The 20,831-nt window shown below is 33.8% G+C and overlaps 1 protein-coding gene across 3 annotated transcripts in view; it reads right to left on the bottom strand.

The window, feature by feature from the left end:
• Positions 1–18,533, bottom strand: part of LCA5 (lebercilin LCA5) — a 47,907-nt gene extending 29,374 nt beyond the window's left edge. The window contains exons 1-2 of one of the 3 annotated variants that reach the window (XM_074310452.1): positions 18,306–18,533; positions 7,159–7,423 (exon numbers count right to left, since the gene is read on the bottom strand). In XM_074310452.1, the coding sequence (XP_074166553.1) occupies positions 7,159–7,363 (205 nt within the window). In that variant the 5' untranslated portion in view covers positions 7,364–7,423; positions 18,306–18,533. The remainder of the gene's footprint in view (positions 1–7,158; positions 7,424–18,305) is intronic. The other 2 variants (XM_074310449.1, XM_074310451.1) reach the window with 2 other exon arrangements.
• Positions 18,534–20,831: the final 2,298 nt, after the last annotated feature.

Raw genomic sequence — 20,831 nt, 5'->3', positions numbered from 1 at the left:
TTGATTACATCAAATTAAAAAGCTTTTGTACAAACAAAACTAATGCAAACAAGATTAGAAGGGAAGTAACAAATTGGGAAAACATTTTTACAGTTAAAGGTTCTGATAAAGGCCTCATCTCCAAAATATACAGAGAATTGACTTTAATTTATAAGACATCAAGCTAATCTCTAATTGATAAATGGTCAAAGGATATGAACAGACAATTTTCAGATGATGAAATTGAAACTATTTCTACTCATATGAAAGTGTTCCAAATCACTATTGATAAGAGAAAGGAAAATTAAGACAACTCTGAGATACCACTACACACCTGTCAGATTGGCTAAGATGACAAGAACGAATAATGATGAACGTTGGAGGGGCTGTGGGAAAACTGGGACACTGATGCATTGTTGGTGGAGTTGTGAAAGAATCCAACCATTTTGGAGAGCAATCTGGAATTATGCCCAAAAAGTTATCAAACTGTGATCCAGCAGTGCTACTACTGGGCTTATATCCCAAGGAAATACTAAAGAAGGGAAAGGGACCTGTATGTGCCAAAATGTTTGTGGCAGCCCTTTTTATAATGGCTAGAAACTGGAAAATGAATGGATGCCCATCAACTGTAGAATGGTTGGGTAAATTATGGTATATGAATATTATGAAATATTATTGTTCTGTAAGAAATGACCAGCAGGATAAATACAGAAAGGCTTGGAGAGACTTACAGGAACTGATGCTGAGTGAAATGAGCAGAACTAGGAGATTATTATACACTTCAACAATGATACTGTATGAGGATGTATTCTGATGGAAGTGGATATCTTCAACAAAGAGAAGATCTAATCCAGTTCCAATTGATCAATGATGGACAGAATCAGCTACACCCAGAGAAGGAACACTGGGAAATGAGTATAAACTGTTTGCATTTTTTGTTTTTCTTCCCAGGTTATTTTTACCTTCCGAATCCAATTCTTTCTTTGCAACAACAACAATAAAAAAATTCGGTTCTGCATATATATATATTGTACTTAGGATATACTATAACATATTTAATATATATGGGAATCCCTGCCATCTAGGGGAGGGGGTGGAGGGAAAGAGGGGAAAATTCAGAACAGAAGGGAGTACAAGGGATAATGTTGTAAAAAATTACCCATACATATGTACTGTCAAAAAAAAAGGTTATAATTATAAAATTAATTAAAAAAAATTTGGCACCCAAAATGAATATAGTATACTAGATGTGATTAATGGGGAGAATATAGCAAGACTATATTCAAGGACAACCTTGAACAAAATATTATGTCTTAAGATTCCTAAAAGAATAACTTATTTGGCTGTACTGTTGTACTGCAAACAATGCACTATACTTAAATTCACTCAAATTACTTGGAAAATTTTTTCCAATGAATTGCTATAATTTGTTTAGGACTTCTCATTCTAGCATGTCAGGATCTTTCTGTAATTCAGTATGTTAACTACATTTCTTCCAGAATTATATGTGTGTGTGTGTGTGTGTGTGTGTATGTATTGATTATGTCCATCTTGATCTATCATATGAAAAAAAGAAAATAAAGTTGGAGTTGACAATTAAGTACTTAATCTATGCTAGGTACTAGAGATACAAAAGACACAAATTGAATTAGCCTATTCTCTCTAGTGTCCACATTGTGTGCACTATATTGTGTCTGCCACTTTTCATATACTATCTCTTATTATCTTTCCATCCATACAGATTTTTCTTGCTGGCAGATAACTAACTTATTATTTGTATTTCTTCCCCTCACTCTCACAATGCATAACATATAGTAGTGCTCAAAAATTTTATCTGTTATTTGATTGGTACTCTGTAAAATCAAATTTAAGGGCAGAAACAAGGTAACAGAATAATAAGAAGCAACATGGCAATCTTCCTATCACAAGATTCTTCCAAAAAGAGCTAGAAAATGAACCAAACTTAAACTTAATGGAGAAATCCGGAAAAGATCTTTATATATACTGCAAAGAGCAGGATCACCTTCTTGTTACTCTGGGAGAGACTACAAAGCAATAAAAGGAAATTCCAGACAATACATGGAGCTTCACAAGAACTAAAACCAGGTGCCAAGCAACAGCTTTGTTAATCATTTCCCAATTCCTGGTCACACATCCAGAGTAGAATAAGAAAAGAACTTGCATTTCCTAAGAAGGCCTTAGACTTCAGTTTACAGAGGACTAACCAGAACAGGAGTTATAAACCAAAGGGCCAATATTTCTGTCAAAGCTTTCCAGGTGTTTCACAAGAGCTGGTCCAATAGCAGTCTATTCTTACTCAGAACAAAACCCAGATCAAGAACTTGCAGAGCTCATACCAGAAGGCAGCAATTAGATTTTGCTCTGGATTAGATCACTCTGGGAGCAATGAAACTTTGCTGTCCTTAACATCCTGGAATAATACAATACTCAAGAACCCAAGAAAGTAGAAACAGTACCAACCTAGACTTTTCCTCAAGAAGTGCCATATAGACGACTCCAGACCTAGTATCAAATTCAAAATCAGAAAGTAGGACAGAAGAATGAGCAAACAAAAAAGAACTCTTAACTATAATCTATTTGGTGGCAGGGACATGCAGAAGGGAAGGCTATCTCCAAAACATCAACAAGCAATATGACTCAGAGAAAAACATAAGCTGGGCTCAAACTCAATCACAATCACAACAATCAAAAAAAAAAAAAATTTTGATAACACATTTCAAGAAAAGTTAAAAATAAACTACTCACATTTCTTAGAACCCAGAGAGAAATGGAACAAATTAAAGAAACCCCAAAATGAAAATTCCCTTGAACATCATAGAGCTTCTAGATCAAAGGGAAAAAAATTATCATTATAATGACCAACCAGCACTCAATGCAAGATGAACCAAAAAATTTCTGGACATGGACAATGTGGAAATTTACTTTGATTAAAAATGTTTGAATTTGGTTTTACTTTTCTTGAAATCTTAATTAGATAAGAGATTGGAGTAGGAAAGTACAAAGACAGACTGTGGATGATTCAAACAAATTTTTTAAAAAAGAAAATTATCATTTGGATTCTTTTCTCCAGAGAAGTGGCGATGGGAGACTAATTTTCTATGTTACAAATTTTAAAATCACTTTCACTGTTCTTATAAGTCCTTCAAAGACACAAGATTTAGGCATATAACAGAATAATCCCATGATTCCTTTACATTTTATTCTTTCCCAGATTATTTTCTTGATGCACACATGACCTTGTTTAACTTTCTACTGTTTTATTTACATTATAACTGTACTAAAATTTTCTATTATGTACTGTAGTTTTCTTATTACCTTAGTTTATTTTATGGTATACTTGCCTACTTCACAGGCTCTGTACTCAAGTACAGACTCTGATATTTTCTTCCTAATAATCTTCTATTCCATTAGGATGTGATCTCATTCAAAGGCTAAATTCTATTTCTGGATTCTGGTTCTAATTCTCCTTTGGATAGACTTATTACATTATTTGGAGCAATTTTATTTTACTAATTTATCAAATAAAAGACTACAACTGACAGCATTAATGATGTCCTTCATGGAAACTGAATTGTGTTATTCATTAATAGAAAAGGGAAATGGTCATGAGATTAGATTATTCACATCTTCATGATGCCCACAAATGCATGAGAACCATTTATATGCACATGTGTATGTATATATGTATATCTGTGCATGTTTTTTAATACACATACACACCCCCACTTAATAACTGGTTCTGCAAAAAATATGAAATTAGGTTAAGTAATATTATAAGGGAACTACCCTTACAATAACTACAGAATCATTGTTCTAAATATTAAGATACATTCCTTGGCCACCAGAATTTAAACTACAAATGCTTAAATATTCTTAGATCTCATTTGATCTTTGATTCAAGTAAGATAATGAATGTAAATCACTTTGTAAACTTTAAGGAACCATATAAAATATCAGCTAATTGGAAAGGCACCATAGAGCAGACATACAGAGCTCAAGATTCAGTCAAATCACTTATCTCTCTGACTTTGGATTCCTCATCTGTAATAATAGCAAACACCTTACAGAGCTGTTGTGAGGAACAAATAAAAATATATGTAAACCACTTTGCTAATGTTAAAGAGCTAAATATTTATGATATCAATGTTCTGCTTCCCAAGGTATGCAAAAATTTCTAACATAGATACAGCCTGCATGTTCATACTACCTTTAACTGAAGCCATAGGCACAATTTGGAGCAACTCTACTCTTCTCCATGTTTACTCTAATTTACTTCAATTCATCCCTTAGCCCATTCTTGCCCTTTCAAACCTCTACTCACTTCTTTTAAAATTTTGCTACATTCAACTTTTCAACCAATAATCCTTCTACCTCTTCCCTTTTCATTGGAACTTAGCTTTCTCTCATGTTCGAAGATGCTATATTTTGACACGCTATCCTCCAACCAGTTTCCTGCCCTTCAATTGTTTCATTCCCTCATATTTGATTTCAACTTCTCTTATAGTCTCTTATCTTCAACTGCCATTCTCCTGCTCTAACTCTTTCACTGTCTTTACTTTTTCTTCTACAGCTTTGAATATAAGATTCATTATCTTAAACCATTAACCTATAATTATAAATTCCTCTATACTTGTTATTCCAGACATTCATTTTTTATTCCTGGATAGATGTGATGATCTGATTTATCGAATGAATTCTTGATGGGAAAAAAATTCATGAAATAAGTCATCATTGGTGGTCAACAAACTTTTTATTCTTAATTATTCCTTGCAACAACTGTTCCAAATTGTTCTGGTGCTTTAAGTACAGTCCTGACCCTCACAGCAGATGATAAGTCTTCTGCTTTACTAAGATTGAGAATTCCCTCAACTTCCATCCTCTATGCCTCACAACTTCTCAGCACCATTCTCTCTTCCTCACCCGGTGTCAGAAGTTATTCCTTATTAATCATTAAGGCTGATAATTCTGCTTGAGCACCTATCTTTTCTAGGACCTTATTCTAGCAATTATCCTTTTTCTCTTTCATATATCTTTAATGTGTCTCTCCAGTAGCTCCTTCCTTCTTGTGTCTGCCTATACACATGTTCTCCAATATTGAAGACATACATATCCACATAAGCATTCTATTATTCTACATATGACATCTGGTTATCATCCTCTCTTTTCTCTTTACTACTAAACTTCTTTGAATTAGCCAAGTTCCTATTCGTTCAACCACTTTTTTTCATGCTCTTGCAAACTGGCTACCTCTTCTCACTACTGTCCTGAAGAACTGCACTCTCAAAAGTGAACAATAAACTTTTAAGCACCAGATATGAAGTACTTTCTTTGGTCCTCATTCTTACATCTCTTTGCAGCAGGTAGCCACCTCTTCCTTCTAAAGGTAGTATTTTCTTCCTGGGTTTCAGAGATTTTCTTCAATCTCTTATCTAAATATTCTTTGTTTTCTAGGTTTTTTCAGAAACCTCAAGGTTTTCCATGTAACACTTTCTCTTATCAGGAGCAATAATGCATTGGGGAAAGTTCTGCACATGTCATCAGGATACCTGAGTTTAGATCCTTTCTGACATTATTATTAGCTATGCGGCCATGACAAAAGTCACAGCCTCTCTGAGCTTAATTTACTTATCTGGAAAATAAGAACATCAGCTGTAGCAGTATTTCACAGGGTTGTCTGAAAGTTCAAATAAGAATATATAGGTACAGTGTTACATATAAATATCAGTCAACAAGTATTTACTGAGTGTTCAGCATGTGCCACCTCTTATTATTCTATCAATCTTATTCTCATTGCTTCAACTATCATTTCTAAGCAGATGACTTCTAAATCTACCAATCTTTCTCTTTCTCCTGAGCTCCCATCCCATGTTTCTCTACAGAATATCTCTCTGTACTGAATGTTCTAACATTTTACATACAATATATCCTCCTAGATTCTCTTCAGTTCTAAAATTCTATGCTTCAGTATGTATTATTGTTAAGTCTATTTCCCTTCCATAATATTACCACATTTGTTAGGAGTACTACAATTCCCAGCAGTACCAACCAGTACTCCTTGTTCAAAATAGTAGTGTTCCTCTAATTCTTCCCTGTCCCTCACTATTTATAGGCAAAATTCATAAGGCCTGGCCTGTTGGTTATACCTCTGTACCACATGCTCACTCTATTCCCACTGCCTCAACCTTTGCACAGGCTCTTATCACCACCTCCCTATTTCAAACTCCTTCACCTAGCATTCAAACATTCTCTACACTTTGGTATTTTTAACTTCCTTTTTAGTCACATATTCTTTATAATTTAGCCAAACCAGACCATATGTCCTATGTATTCCTGCCTAATCATGTTTTTGCACATGCTGGCACTTACACTTTTCATTCCTTTCTTCCACTTTTGACAAATGAACAACTAATTATACACCTTTTAAAACAACAAAAGAGTCCTCTGAGATGGTCTTTCCTGATCCCACAATCTGAAATTACCTTTTCCCACTTCAATCACATATAATATACTTGTTGTGTATCTCTTGAATGTACATTATCTGTGTTTTACATCCGTCTATTAGACTTTAGGGTGGTTAAGTGGCACAGTGGATAAAGTACTGGTCTTGAAATCATAAAGACTTCTCTTCCTGAGTTCAAAACACAATTCTGTTTAATGTTTTATTGTATTATGCAGAGAATAATATATTATTCTTGAAATGCCATAGCACTCTATCTTGAAACCAACATTATATTCAATCCAGAACAGATTACAAAAGACTTCTATAATCCCACTGTTAAATATATATATATATGTACATGTATGTATTTTGTACAAACTTAGAGCTAAGCTAAGGTACATAAGGGTCCTTGGTAAGATTTGAAAATTTCTCTTCAAATGCCTAGAGACTTAATTTTAATTGTAGGACACTGAACTTAGGTTAACACAAAATAAATACCTACCCACTAGAGAGTAATTTGTTAACACTAAAAATAAACACATGCTTAAAATATTAAAATTTAATTCCCATTTAGCCATCCTTGATATTGTTCCTTATACTGTACCTCATCCTCATATTGTACCCCCAGCTCTGAATCTCATCCAAAGAAATCTTTAAAAAGTAATCTTGAAAATTAAAAAAAAATGAACCTTTCTTTTTTTAGTAGACCTTGCACCTACCTTGGTGATGTACTTGACTATCTGAACTGTATATCTTAGTACCTTTCTTCCTTATTGATGGAGTGCGGTAGGTCTTCTGGGTTGTTGATGACAGGGTAGAAGCGAACGAATTTTCAAAATCATCTGAACAATAGGTATCACTATATTGTTCTTGTTCTGAGTATCCGTCTTGATTGAAATCTGGGCTTCTTGCTCTTTCTCCCATTGTTTTGACATAAAGTCTGTATTCACATAATTTCACGGATCCTTTTCTCCAGAAGTGTCCCTGATAATAGGGAAGTATATTTTAATAGTCTTCCTATACTGATAAAAATACTGTATTCTTTGTAATTCCAATTTTTCTCATGTTCAAATGGTCCAAGTTTCATATTAGTAATCAATATTATCACTCAATACTATTCTTCTGTAATTATAAAAAAATTTTCCTTATAGTTAAGAAACTATAATTTAAAAAAACTTTATGATTAATAATAGAATAGTCTTAAAATAGCCTACTTTTAGGTTTTTAAAGATAATGTAAGCCAAGGGCTTTACAGGGAAAACACAAACATATTCTGCTTATTTTTTTTTTAAATGGGCAAAGGAGTGTATATTTCATAATCTGAACTAAATCTTCATACATAAGAAGTATATCACCATTTTCTAACTGTCAGTTTGTGCTACTTTGATTTTGAACTTTACAAGAATTCTCATTTCATATAAATTCAAATTCACCTTTCCTTAAAGGATTCTTAAAGAAGTCTGAATGAAAATTCATAATGAGGATATGATTAAACTGTTAGCTACAAAGACTACGGAAAAATGAAGAGAAGCTTCAGAACCCAATATCAAACCAAAACATAAACAATGAAACAATTGGCAGGAATACATCATTTAACTGATTTTTTTTTGTTCTATTGAAAACATGGATCCAAATACATACAATTTTTAAATGCTATTATTGCCAAATACACATGGAAAAAGAGTCACTGTCTAAACATCTCTCTATAGCTTCGTAAAAAAAAAAAAAAAAAAAAAAAGTTGATAAATGATAAAAATTAGGGATATCAGACTGTATACCTATGTTAACTTTACTGTAATGTCCATACATAAACATTAACTTCACCTTTCATTTCATAAATCTGTGTATCATCATGGTACAGCATTTACTAAGTCTAGATTTTATGTAAAAGCTTTTGTTTGGTATATCCCTTTGTTATATAAGCTAATTTTAATGAAAGGGTAGGGAAAAATTTGCATTACATCGAAACTGCATTACATCTATCTATATAGTAGAAGCCTTCAGAATAGTCCTATGGAAACAGAACTGTATGTATATTAGGATAATAAGCATGTTTAATAAACCTTAGCATAATGAGAAGCACCACAATGTGGACTGCCACATAACATGAATAATAAAAATAGAACACAAATATGTTTTGTAAAAAGGCATTAATAAAAATTACATCTCTAGGCATATAAGAATAGTGTATATAAGAAATTCGCTACCTTAATTTTTAGTGGTGAAAATGTTATATTTTATAAAATTATTTAAGTTAGATCTGCATACTATTTAAATACTATCAATAGCAATATAACCTTATTCATTGTTCATTTCTACCTGAAATCACCTTTGGGTCCAGATAAATTCCACAAATATAAAGCAAACTGTTAAGATTCTATCATGGACAGTTATACTTACATACAAAGATTTCTTTAGTCTGGACTTTTATGTATGGATTGGTTGGTGAATAGTGAATTCCTGGTGAAGAAACTATCATTAACTGCTCTGAAACTTAAATAACTAAGAAAGTTACTTTATTTAAAAAAAAAAAAGCACATGTGGAATTTATTTGTGTATATATAGAAAAAGAAAGCAACAACTTGTTTTCAAAATTTTATAACCAACTACTTATACCATAGCATGTATAAGAAAACTTTGGGGAAGTCTTAAATATATTTGTTGAATGAAATAATTATCTGTTGTCATTTTTTATAAAACAAAAATATTCCATTGCTTTTATATACTACAACTTATTCAGGATAATTTTAAAAAACTGATTATCTGTGATTAGATGCTTAATTTTATCTCTACAGGGAACAATTCTCTACTACTTGTTTTAGCAAGGTCCAGACTGGACCCTAAAAGAGAAAATAGCTATTATAAATATTTTTACACAGTATGCTACAAAGTATCATATAAACACAAAATCTTTTAAAATACTTTGGTTTTGAAAATTTTACTAAGCACTAAGTAACTAGCCAAAAATCCATGTGGTAGTGAATTCAGAGATTGTCTTTTGAAATATGGATAACGTAATTTTTTTTTAAATTTTAGTACTTCCCCTGCAAAAATAACATCACATTATTTTTATGAAACCCAAATTTCCTTACAAACAAAATCCACAAGGAAAAAATGAAAACAGTATTTTCTTACATTATGTGACAATTTTGAGTCTATAAAAACTAACTAGTATTTCCAACCTTCTTCTACAATTGCAATCTCATGTTAAGTTAGAAATAAAATTCCTAGTTGTAGACTGATCCAACCATTCTTAAAAACAATTTGTTACTATGCCCAAAGGGCTATAAAACTGTACATAACCAGCTAGGGGGTGCAGTGGATAGAGCACCCGCCTTGAATTCAGGAGGACCCGAGTTCAAATCTGTCTTAGACACTTAACACTTCTTAGCTGTGTGACCCTGGGCAAATCACTTTGAAAAACAAAAAACTGTACATAACCTTTCATCTACCAGTGTAACTACTGGGTCTCTATCCCAGAGATGTTAAAAGAATTTAGGACCCACCTAGGAAAAAAATATTTGTAGCAGCTTTTTTGTTGTGGCAAAGAATTGGAAAATGAGTGGATGTCCATCAATTGTGGCATAGTTGAATAAGTTACTGTATATAAAAGTAATGGATTATTATTGTTTTTAAAAATGATGAACACACTGATTTTAGAAAAGCCTGGAAAGATTTACATGAACTGATGTGGAATGAAGCAAGCAAAACCAGGAAAACATTGTACACAGCAACAATATTGTGTGATGTTCAACTATGATAAGATTTGGCTCTTTTCAACAATTCAAAGATACAAGGCAATTCCAATAAACTTTGGATAAAAAGTGCCATTTGCATACAGAGAGAGAACTATGGAGACTGAATGTAGATAATAGTATACTATTTTCATCTTTTATTTTCTTCTGGGTTTTTTTTGTAGATTTTTCCTTTTGTTCTGATTTTTTTCTTCCAATATGATTCATGTGGAGATATGTAAAAAATGAATGAATATGTGTAACTTAAAATAATTTTTATATATATACATATATATACATATATGTAAAATAAAATTCCCATTCTGTTGCAAAGATAATTCCAACTTAATGTTCTTAATATAAAAAATTTTATTTTAATAATCTAAGTCTTCACTAGAATGTAACTGATCTGGCCACTCTGCAACTTTACTTCAAGTTACTGTAATCAAAGAATATGTCTAGTGATGTAATTTCCAAATTAGCTATTCAGGTTCTGGGGTCAAAAGTTATCAAGGCTTCAATTGGGCTTATAATTAAAGCTTATTTAGATTTGTAGGAAATACCAGAGCTAACCCTGTTAGCACAATCTTCAAGGACTTTCACACCCACATGGAATGAAATTTTAGAATAGAGAAAGTTGACCATGACTAGAATATTTATTTTTAGAATATTAGTCTCTAGGGGCAGGTAAGTGGATAGAGCACCAGCCCTGAATTCAGGGGGACCTGAGTTCAAATCTCATCTTATATACTTAACACTTCCTAAACACTTCCTACCTGTATGACCCTGAGCAAGTCACTTAACCCCAATTGCCTCAGCAAAAAAAAAAAAAAAAAAAAAAAAAAAAAAAAAAAAAAAAAAAAGAATATTAGTCTCTAGTCTAGAAAATGTAAATAGATACTAAAAGTTTTTTTTTTTCCCCCTAAAAATCTTTTTAATTTTAAAAGGCAATAGTATTCAAATGAATTGACAATGGATTGCTGGGGCCTTTCAAGTTCCAAAAGGGAAAATTTAGAAAAATTAACTTTTTGTTCCTTTCTTCTATACTGTATCTATAAGAACTTAAATTAGTACTTTTTTTTTTACATGTTAGTTTAAAAAAGGAATTCTCTCCCTTTTTTATGTCATGGAACAGTCCTGAAACACATTTGGCAGTTTAAAGATTACAAACCTCCTCAGAATGTTTTAATGTTTTTAAATATATAAAATGAAATCTAAGGTAGTATAAAACAATTATATTGAAATGCAGTTAAGAAAACATTTTTTAAAAAATGCAAATGAAAACCTAGTTTAAAACAAGTTATTATAGTATTTCCATTATGTCTGGGTGGATCATCCCCTGTTGGCATTTTCAGTTATCTTTTTATAGCATTCTTTTATTCTCCACTTTGTCTTTTTCTCTTTATTTTAATCCTAACATTTTTTAAGGCCTGCTTACATAAATGAAGTGTTGAACACGACAAAAGATGTTGCTGTCCCCATGTCCCTAACAAGATTGTTTCTCTCTTTTTTTTTAAAATTATTAAACTAGTTACAGTAAATTTAGTCACTGGCAAATGAAATAAAGAGCCTTTACCTTTTATGAAAAACAATTATTTAGGGTTTCTTTAAGTACTAAAAATTTAGATCCCATTTAGAGTTCTGTTATTGACCTGTGATAATGGGGTATCTAGTTTGGAAAAATAACTATATTCCACAGGATCCCTTCACAATAATATTATTTTTATGTCTATTTTAATTTCAATCAACAAGCATTTTACTTTCCCCTTGCAGCTAATAAGACTACAATTTTTCAATTACAATTTCAATTTCAAATACTAAGAAATAAACTGCAGATTTTCTAACAAAGACCAATAGGACTCCACAGAGAGGTAAATGTCAAAATATTTCATAGATCTAGAACTTTTTTTAAAATGTCAATTATTCCCTGGGGTGAAGGGGAGGGGGAAAGAGGAAGACAAAGTCAAAATTCATATAGCAGTTTCAAGGGAAATAGTTAAGTTTTCAAAAAGACAATAAAGTTGAGGTAGCATGATTCATCTGCAATATCCATCATCAACCAGAAAAGTGTAGCATACATCTCTCCATAATTGCTCTAAGAGGTCTGGAGCTATTTTCTTCCTTCCTTATAAATCCACATAACACCCTTATTCCTCCTAAAATAAAGGTGACATTCCCAATTCTGAAAGCTTAAAATTTATATGAAGGTTCTTAGAGCTTCTGCTGGTCATTTGCATATAAGCATTTGTTACAGTTAACAAAGCAAAACCAAATGACTTCTTTATGATCTTTAAGTAACATTTTAAAAATTAATGTAAAGGTTAAAAAAAATCCAATGTACAAGAAATCCAAATGCCAATATCATAAAACACAAGCAAGCTGTGCTAAAACAAAAAGTCATACTGGCAAAATGTGTAGCAAATAAAATTTGTAATCTGTTTGTAGTTTAATCACTGTCCATAAAGTAAAACCCGTTTATAACTCTAGTATTAAGAGACTACTACCAATTCATACCTGGCTTTAAATACAGACATGTTTTAAGGGATATGTTATAACACTAGTGTTAAGAGATGGACTATTACCAATTCATACCTGGCTTTAAATACAGACATGTTTTAAGGGCTATGTGTTGTTCTATGTCAGTCAAAGCAGTGTTTTAGGAACATAATCTTATGATTAAGACAATATTTAATTAGTTAAGCAATTGTTCCTTAAAAATACAGAATCACTGACATTTAGATTTTGATCTCTCCCTACCTTATTGTTCAGATACCTTAGAAAAAGTGAGACAACCGAACACTTCACACAAATGTTCTCTGTAATAATGAGTTGTCAGAATTCTACTGTACTTTTGTTTTTGACCTCATAAGGGGAATGTTTCAGGGTTGGTACATCACTAGTTAATAAAAAGATATGCAGATAATTCATTCTTTTAAAGTTGCTAATTCTCTATACTTGAATACTTTATTATCTTAGGGAATGCAAATATAAATTAATTTACATAAATGTCTAATAATACTGATGAACAACACAAAGAAATCTGAATATGAAATTTGCCTAGTACTACATAATAGAACATTGGAAAATAACTGACAGCAATTTATATCAAAACAATAATATTGCTTTTTGAATGTTTCATGAATAAAGGCCTTTTTTTAATGAAAAGAAAGGTAAAAAAAAAAAATCCCCCCAACCTTATTATTTCAAATTTCATTTTTTTTCTATAGTTTGCATAGAGATAAAAGAAAAATATACACATAAATATATACACACATATACCCTATCTCATTATCTGATTCTAAATTAAATATTAGATTATTAAAGCCATTGTTTTTTTTTTTAAAGTATAATTACTGACCCCAAATGGATTTAATTTGATCTTAGTGCTCTCACAATTCTTCATGTCAGAGATATTACAGATAACCTGAAAACATATATATTCCCTTTCAAAAGTAATGCCCTTTCTCTCATTTAATGTGGAAGGAAGAGCATCAGATTGGAATAAAGAGAAATGTTATCAAATATATGGCCCTGATAATTTTGAATTGCATCATCTTAGATAAGTCACATAACTTTAAGTTCTACTTTCCTTACTTGTAAAATAGGTGATAATAAAGACTTCACACTACATAGCTCATGGAGTAGTTTATAAGGAATATACTGTATAAACTGTAAAACACTCTATTAATGCAATAAATGAAGTTAGAATCATTTTCTATCTCCTATTCGTCACCTCACTGAGAAAGCTGTTTTTTATTGAACAATTAAAAGACAATTAAAATTACCTTGAATCCCATTTTATTTAAAAAAAAAAACCCACAAACATATAATTCCCCCATGTAACTTTTTTAAAACATTTTTTCTTTATCACAAATTTATTTATTAAAACACAAAGAAGAAACTATCTGAAATTGTTAGAAATGTTTGTTTTTAAAATAACAAATAACAAGGTAATAACAAAATTGTCTTATTTGTTTCTGTTCCCTTTCAAATTTTTTTTATGCTTTTTTTTGTATCTAACCCCAGGCAAGTCATTTAACTCATTTGCTTCAGTTTCCTCATCAGTAAAATGAGTTGAAGAAGGAAATTGGTAAACCATTCTAGTATCTTTGCCAAAAAAAACCCTAAATGGGGTCCTAAAAGAGTTGACATGACTGAAAATGACTGAATAGAACTGACACTCCTCTGCTCCTCTTGCAACAGCTTAATCAAACTAAACATATTAATATATTGATGATGTCAGAAGATCTCAAATGCACCTCTAAAGTCTATCATCTCCATGCAATTAAAAAAAAAAAAAATCCCTTCCTTAAAATACCCCCAAGTGCATTAATTTTCCTATATGCTATATCACCAAATCCAGACTGGATGGAATTTTCTAAATCACACTGTGAGTCTCTGCTGTATATTTTACATATATACTTAACAATATAGAGCAGATCTTACAAAGTCAGAATCATAGAATCTGATGATTGGAAGTGACCTCAGAGATCATTTATACCAACCTTTTATGAAAAGCAAAATCCTATCTACATAGAAGAAAACTAGTCATCTAAGCACCTTATCTCCAGTAACAGAGAAACCTGTTCATTTTTGAAAATGCCCATTTTATTTTTGAATAGCTCTTAAGTGTTAGTGACTGGGGACTCATTCTATACTTCTTAAAACTATGGGTTGGGAGAGGGCATGAAATTTATGACATTATCAGTGAATGTTTCATTTGTATACTTATTTTATATATCTACATTCTTGGGGTCAAAAATTTCTTGGGCGAAAAAGTGGAAAAAGTTTAAGAAGCCCATTCTATAGAACAGGAATTCTCAAACTACGGCCAGAAGGCCAGATGCGGCCAGCTGGGGTATGACAAATGGGCTGAGGGGAGGAGACAAAGTGTGAGTTTTTGTTTTTATGATAGTCTGGCCTTCCAACAGTCTGAGGGACAGTGAACTGGCCCCCTATTTAAAAAGTTTGAGGACCACTGCGAACAATCTTTCAAATATCCTGTCTTCACCATTCGAGCCTAAACATCATCGTGTAGCATTTCAAGTTCCCTGTACTAGCTATCACCACCTGGCAATGTCTATTCTGAAATGTGAGGCTAGCTTGTTAGTGCCCTTTCAGAAAGCAACATCTAGACTGTACTTAATATTCCAAATGCAGCTTGGCCCACATTTGGAAGACAACAGTATCATCTCCCTTGCTAGGAATACTTAATCAAACTGCCTTTTTTTTTTTTTTTTTAGCTACCAGTTCACTGTTAAGTTTCTCTACTTAGAAGCTTGGTTTCAGCTCTCATAAGCTCTCTCTCCCTTGCCTTCAAACTTTTTCCTCTCAAATACATCCAAATACAAAGATATTAAAAAAGATGTTTCTAATAAAGTGGAGGTCTACCTATGGCATTTCCTTGTTCTATAAGTTTCATATTTCTATGCTGCCTCTGAGATTTAAAAAAAAAAAAAAATCTTCCCTTTGACATTGAAAATCCTTTAAGATCCATCCCTAAGCTTTCATTCCATGAAACACACATCGTACAGTGTTTCAGCTGAACTGGACTATTTTTCATTCTCCACATATATAATAACTGCATCAGTTATATTTTTTATTTTGGGATTGTAATATTCTCTGTCTTCATTGAAAACTTTTGTTTGTATTTATCTCTGTACACACACACATTATCTTCCCCTCCTCCCCAACAGAATGTAATCTCTTTAAGGCAAGGCAGTTTTCATTTTTTTCTTTATATACCTAAGGCCTAAAAGTACCTGGCACATAGCAGATAGTTGCTTGTCTATTCAACTAAGCAGTGGCCGATAGTCCATTAAATACCCAGGTTCTTTGAGATGTTTATGAATTGAATTCTTCCATCCTGTTCTATGGTAGCTAATTTATTTAATACAGGTGCATATTTATATTGATCCCTTTAATTAATGAACAACATGGAACAGGGGAAAGAGTACTGTGTTTATAGACACAGCCTACATTCAAATCCCATCTCTAACAATTAAAATGACTTTTCATTGTGTCCCTTTTCTGGGTTTCAGTTATCTGTGATATTAGTGGACTGGATTAGATTGAGTGTCAAAATAAAATAGCAATAGATTCCTAGTGGCAGCATATAGACTTAAAGAACCACAAATCAACACCATGTTATATTAATTTTATCTTGTTAAGCATTTCCCAAAGACACTTTAATCTAGTTCAGACCCTTTAGGAAGTTGTGTCAGCTACTTACAGTCAGTCTGACACCTCAGTAGATGATCTCTACAGATCTCTCTCCTGGTCTTAAATCTATGATTTGACCTCTAATAAAATTTTCATCTTAGTAATTTTTGACACATTCTAGTCAAATGAGATCTTTGGGGCTTTCAATAACTTTATCCAATCATTAACTCTCCTAGTTTCAGGATCATCTACAAATGTGATGATGTATGTATGCCCAGACATCTTCATCTAACTTAAAACACCAAAATATTGACTGGTAGAAAACCAAGGAAAGAATCATAAAGATCCATTAATTAAAACTTTCTGCTTTCAGATAATCAACCAGAAAAGAATTTATCTAGCCATACTTTCATGCAATATTCCTTTTCACCTTGCCTATAATAATACATAAGCTGACTGAAATTTATGAAGACTAAATATAGTAACTGCTGAGAAACAGAAATGAAATTAGTTGAATGTAATTTTTAATGGACCAGTGCTGGCTCTTCCTTTTCTAAGAGTTCATCAATACTTAATTCTATAATTTCCAAAGAATAATAATGCCTCATATTATATAATTAACATGTACAAAGCAGTTCCCCTTCCCCCCACAAATGTGATAAAGCAAATAAATATATTTATGGAAGAGGTAACAGACTCTGAAAAGTTAAATGATCAATAATTTCAAGTATCTTCTTAAGCCCTTTCTGAAATTGTCATTTGCCTCCTGTTCTGTACCATTTTCTCTACTACTGACAACTCAAAAAAGTATTCTGCAGCACTAAGGTTAATTGCAATGTTGTTGTCAATATCCTATCCCTAAACATTTCTCTTATTGGTCAGAAGTAAAACAAAGAATGTAAAAATACCGGCTTCTCAAGGGCATAGGCTTTGTGTCTGGCACACGGAAAGTATTTAATACATGCTTGATGACGGATGATAGAAAGATGGAAAGAAAATGTCAATTCCAAGTAAGTTCCATACTTTATTTTTTAAGTTACCACCACATCATTACACATAAAAATAACTCCATCTCTATCATATTCATCTGCATTCAAGGAAGGGGAGCGGACAGGGAAGAGAATTCATCAATTTATGTGAATCTTGAATTCTCTTAATTTTCAGAAGGCACATCAATTTATTCTTGAAAAGCACAACCTTTAGATTCTCCCATCTCCTTAATTTGTCTTATCTTTCATTTTGCTGATGAGTAAACAAGAGACCCTAAATAGTTTAAAAGATTTGCTCAGATTAACACAGCTCCTAAAGCTCTAACGTGAAATTTGAATCCAGATCCTCCGGTCTCCCAAATTCCAGTGCCACCTTTTATTTACATTCCAGACACAAAATAGACGCTTAATGTATGCTTTTTGATGGGTCTCATACTCTGAAAACCTAAGATTTGAAATAAGAATTATTGGAGCATTATCCCCTCTAAAAGGTCCCTTTCCACTCTGAACAAGTGCCCTAGCCTCGGCCTTCTATTTCAATTCTATCAGGTCCAGGGTTCCTTTAATAAATAGTTATCATAGGTTTGCAGATGGGACCATAAGACATGTTCTTTCCTCCGTACACACACAGACACACACTCTTTACAGAAAAGAAAAGTCTCAAAGGAGGGAGGCAGGATTCAAATCCTGCTCTTCAGTGGCGTTCTTATCCCTCCTCACCCACCCTATCAGTTCCCCGGCCTCCCCTCGTCCTCGTCCGGAGGGGCAGATCCTCCCTTTCTCAAGGACCGCATCTCCCCCACTCCATCAGGAGGGTCTCACTCTTCCCTCTGGAAAGCTTCACACGCCCCGACTTTGGCATTTCAACCACCAGGAAAGTCACATCCCTCTCACATTAGGGGCTCCCAATACCTCCAACACATACAGACACGCCCTCCACCCCGGCCCTCCCGGTCCCCTCAGTCCCCAGGCTTCCCTCACCGAAGCTGGACCGTCTTCTCCACCTTCCTTTTCACTAAGAAGCCTCCGGGCCCTAGATCTCCATGTTAGACCACCAATGGGCGGACGCCCGAGGGCGGCGGGGGAGTCCCTCCCCAGGAGGGTGCGGGGCTGGCTATGAGCTGCGGTTGCCAGGTTGCGCTGTGTTTGAACCAGAAGCCGGGGGCGGGGGCGAGGGCGGGGGCAGAGGCTCTGGGGGTAGCGACTCGGGCTCCAGGGTAACGGAAGCGACGGCCCAGCTTGCACTGCGGTGCAGCCTCAGCCAATGGCGCTTCTTCCCCTACTCCCATTGGGTGGTGCTAGCGGACTGTCCTTCCTATTGGCTACAACTCTAGTAGATGATGCGGAGGGGGCGGGACGATTGGGGGTGAGGGTGAGGGTTAACATTGGCTGTCTAAACAGCTAAACCCTCATGGAGTTCTCTATCGGGAATGTCGGAGAGAGACTCTTTTGTGTGTGCTTGAGTGGTGTTTTTGCATATACCTTTTGAAATTCCCCCTTCCAATTTCTTCGGGAGTTAAGCTGAGGATTCGGATAAGGGGGCGACCCCAGGAGAAGATGGGGAGGGGAGGGGAAAGGAAGCAGTCTTGTGGGGGTGGGGCGGGATTTGGTGGGTGAAATCGGAATACGAGAAACGGAGTTGGAGGGATGGCTTCTTGCACTTGGGCCCTTTCAGAGAATGAATCTCTTTTTCTGGGGTCGGACTTTTCAGTCGTAGAAAGAATTTATCGTTTCCAGGGTGAAAAGGCCAAATAAAATTCCAAGAACGCTGTTATTCTATTTAGTTTTCAGGGATTTTTGTTTTTGCATCGTGGACTCCGTCGGCAGTCCGGAGGAGCCTTTGTTCTCCCCAAGAGCGTTTTCAAATACTTAAAATAAAATTTACCAAGGAAATCATTTATTTTGCAAAAAAGAATTTTTTCCTTTAAGTTTATGTCTCCCCCTCCACCTCACCCCTCCGTCAAGAAATGCTCTTTCTCCTTCTCTCCCGCTTTCCGGCTTCAAGTTGCAACTAAAATCCCGACTTTGTATGAGAAACCTTTCCTGACCCCTGTTAATTCTAAAATCTTGTTTCAGATGATCCGCGATTTATCCTCTTCTAAGCCATAGCTTCTACATAAGTTTGCATCTCCCCAGTTCAATCAATTTTATTGAGATCAAGTACATATAGAAGCTTCACATAAAGAAGTTTAATTACTGTTAAATGATTGATTTTAAATAGACTTTCAGGAAATTAAGACCTTCCAAAAGAAGGATACAAACGTATATTATTTATATGCTGTTTTTAAGTAATTTGAATATTTAACTTTTGTACCCAAGGTCCATTTCCACAAGCATTAATTAAGCACCTTTTTGCTAGTAGCAGAAAAGACAAATGAATAATCTTAGGTATCTTTGCCTCGGACATATTTTCATACTCCAGACCAGATGATTTGGGGATAATTTTTTTTTTATTATATATATATATATATATATATATATTTTATAATATTATCCCTTGTATTCATTTTTCCAAATTACCCCCCCTCCCTCTATTCCCTCCCCCCGACGACAGGCAATACCATACATTTTACATGTGTTACAATATAGTCTAGGTACAATACATGTGTGCGAATATCATTTTCTTGTTGCACAATAAACATTAGAATCCGAAGGTACATGCAACCTGGGCAGACAGATATTAGTGCTAACAATTTACATTCACTTCCCAGTGTTTCTTCTCTGGGTGTAGCTACCTCTGTCCATCATTGATCAACTGGAAGTGAGTTGGATCTTCCCCATGTTGAAGATTTCCACTTCCATCAGAATACATCCTCATACAGTATTGTTGTTGAAGTGTACAGTGATCTTCCGGCTCCGCTCATTTCACTCAGCATCAGTTGATGTAAGTCTCTCCAAGCCTCTCTGTATTCCTCCTGCTGGTCATTTCTTACAGAGCAATAATATTCCATAACCTTCATGTACCACAATTTACCCAACCATTCTCCAACTGATGGACATTCATTCAACTTCCAGTTTCTAGCTACAACAAAAAGAGCTGCCACAAACATTTTGGCACATATATGTCTATTTCCGCTCTTTAGTATTTCTTTGGGATATAATCCCAGTAGTAGTGCTGCTGGGTCAAAGGGTATGCACAGTTTGATAACTTTTTGGGCATAATTCCAGATTGCTCTCCAGAATGGCTGGATTCTTTCACAACTTGGGGATAATTTTTTTGAGAGGGAAAGTTAAATTCTCTGTATTATATGTTTATTGTTACAAGGAGGTAGTTTTTGGAAGAAAAGTAAGGGCAACATATAAGTGATAAGTTGAAAGTCAGTTCTGAGAATAAAATAAGTCCTTAATAAACGTTTTTGATGTTTTTTTTTTCAAAGAACTGCATTGAAGAGATTTGTGGTTAAAAGCCTTTTCATCTTGTTCTTCTAAAATGTGAAATAGGATAATATCTTTTTTTGACTGAGACAAACTTTGCAATACAGGAAAAGATGATAACTTGTGCAGATC

Source organism: Sminthopsis crassicaudata, chromosome 4, assembly GCF_048593235.1.
Source record: "Sminthopsis crassicaudata isolate SCR6 chromosome 4, ASM4859323v1, whole genome shotgun sequence".
Lineage (NCBI taxonomy): Eukaryota > Metazoa > Chordata > Mammalia > Dasyuromorphia > Dasyuridae > Sminthopsis > Sminthopsis crassicaudata.
This window is presented reverse-complemented; position numbering and strand designations above follow the sequence as displayed.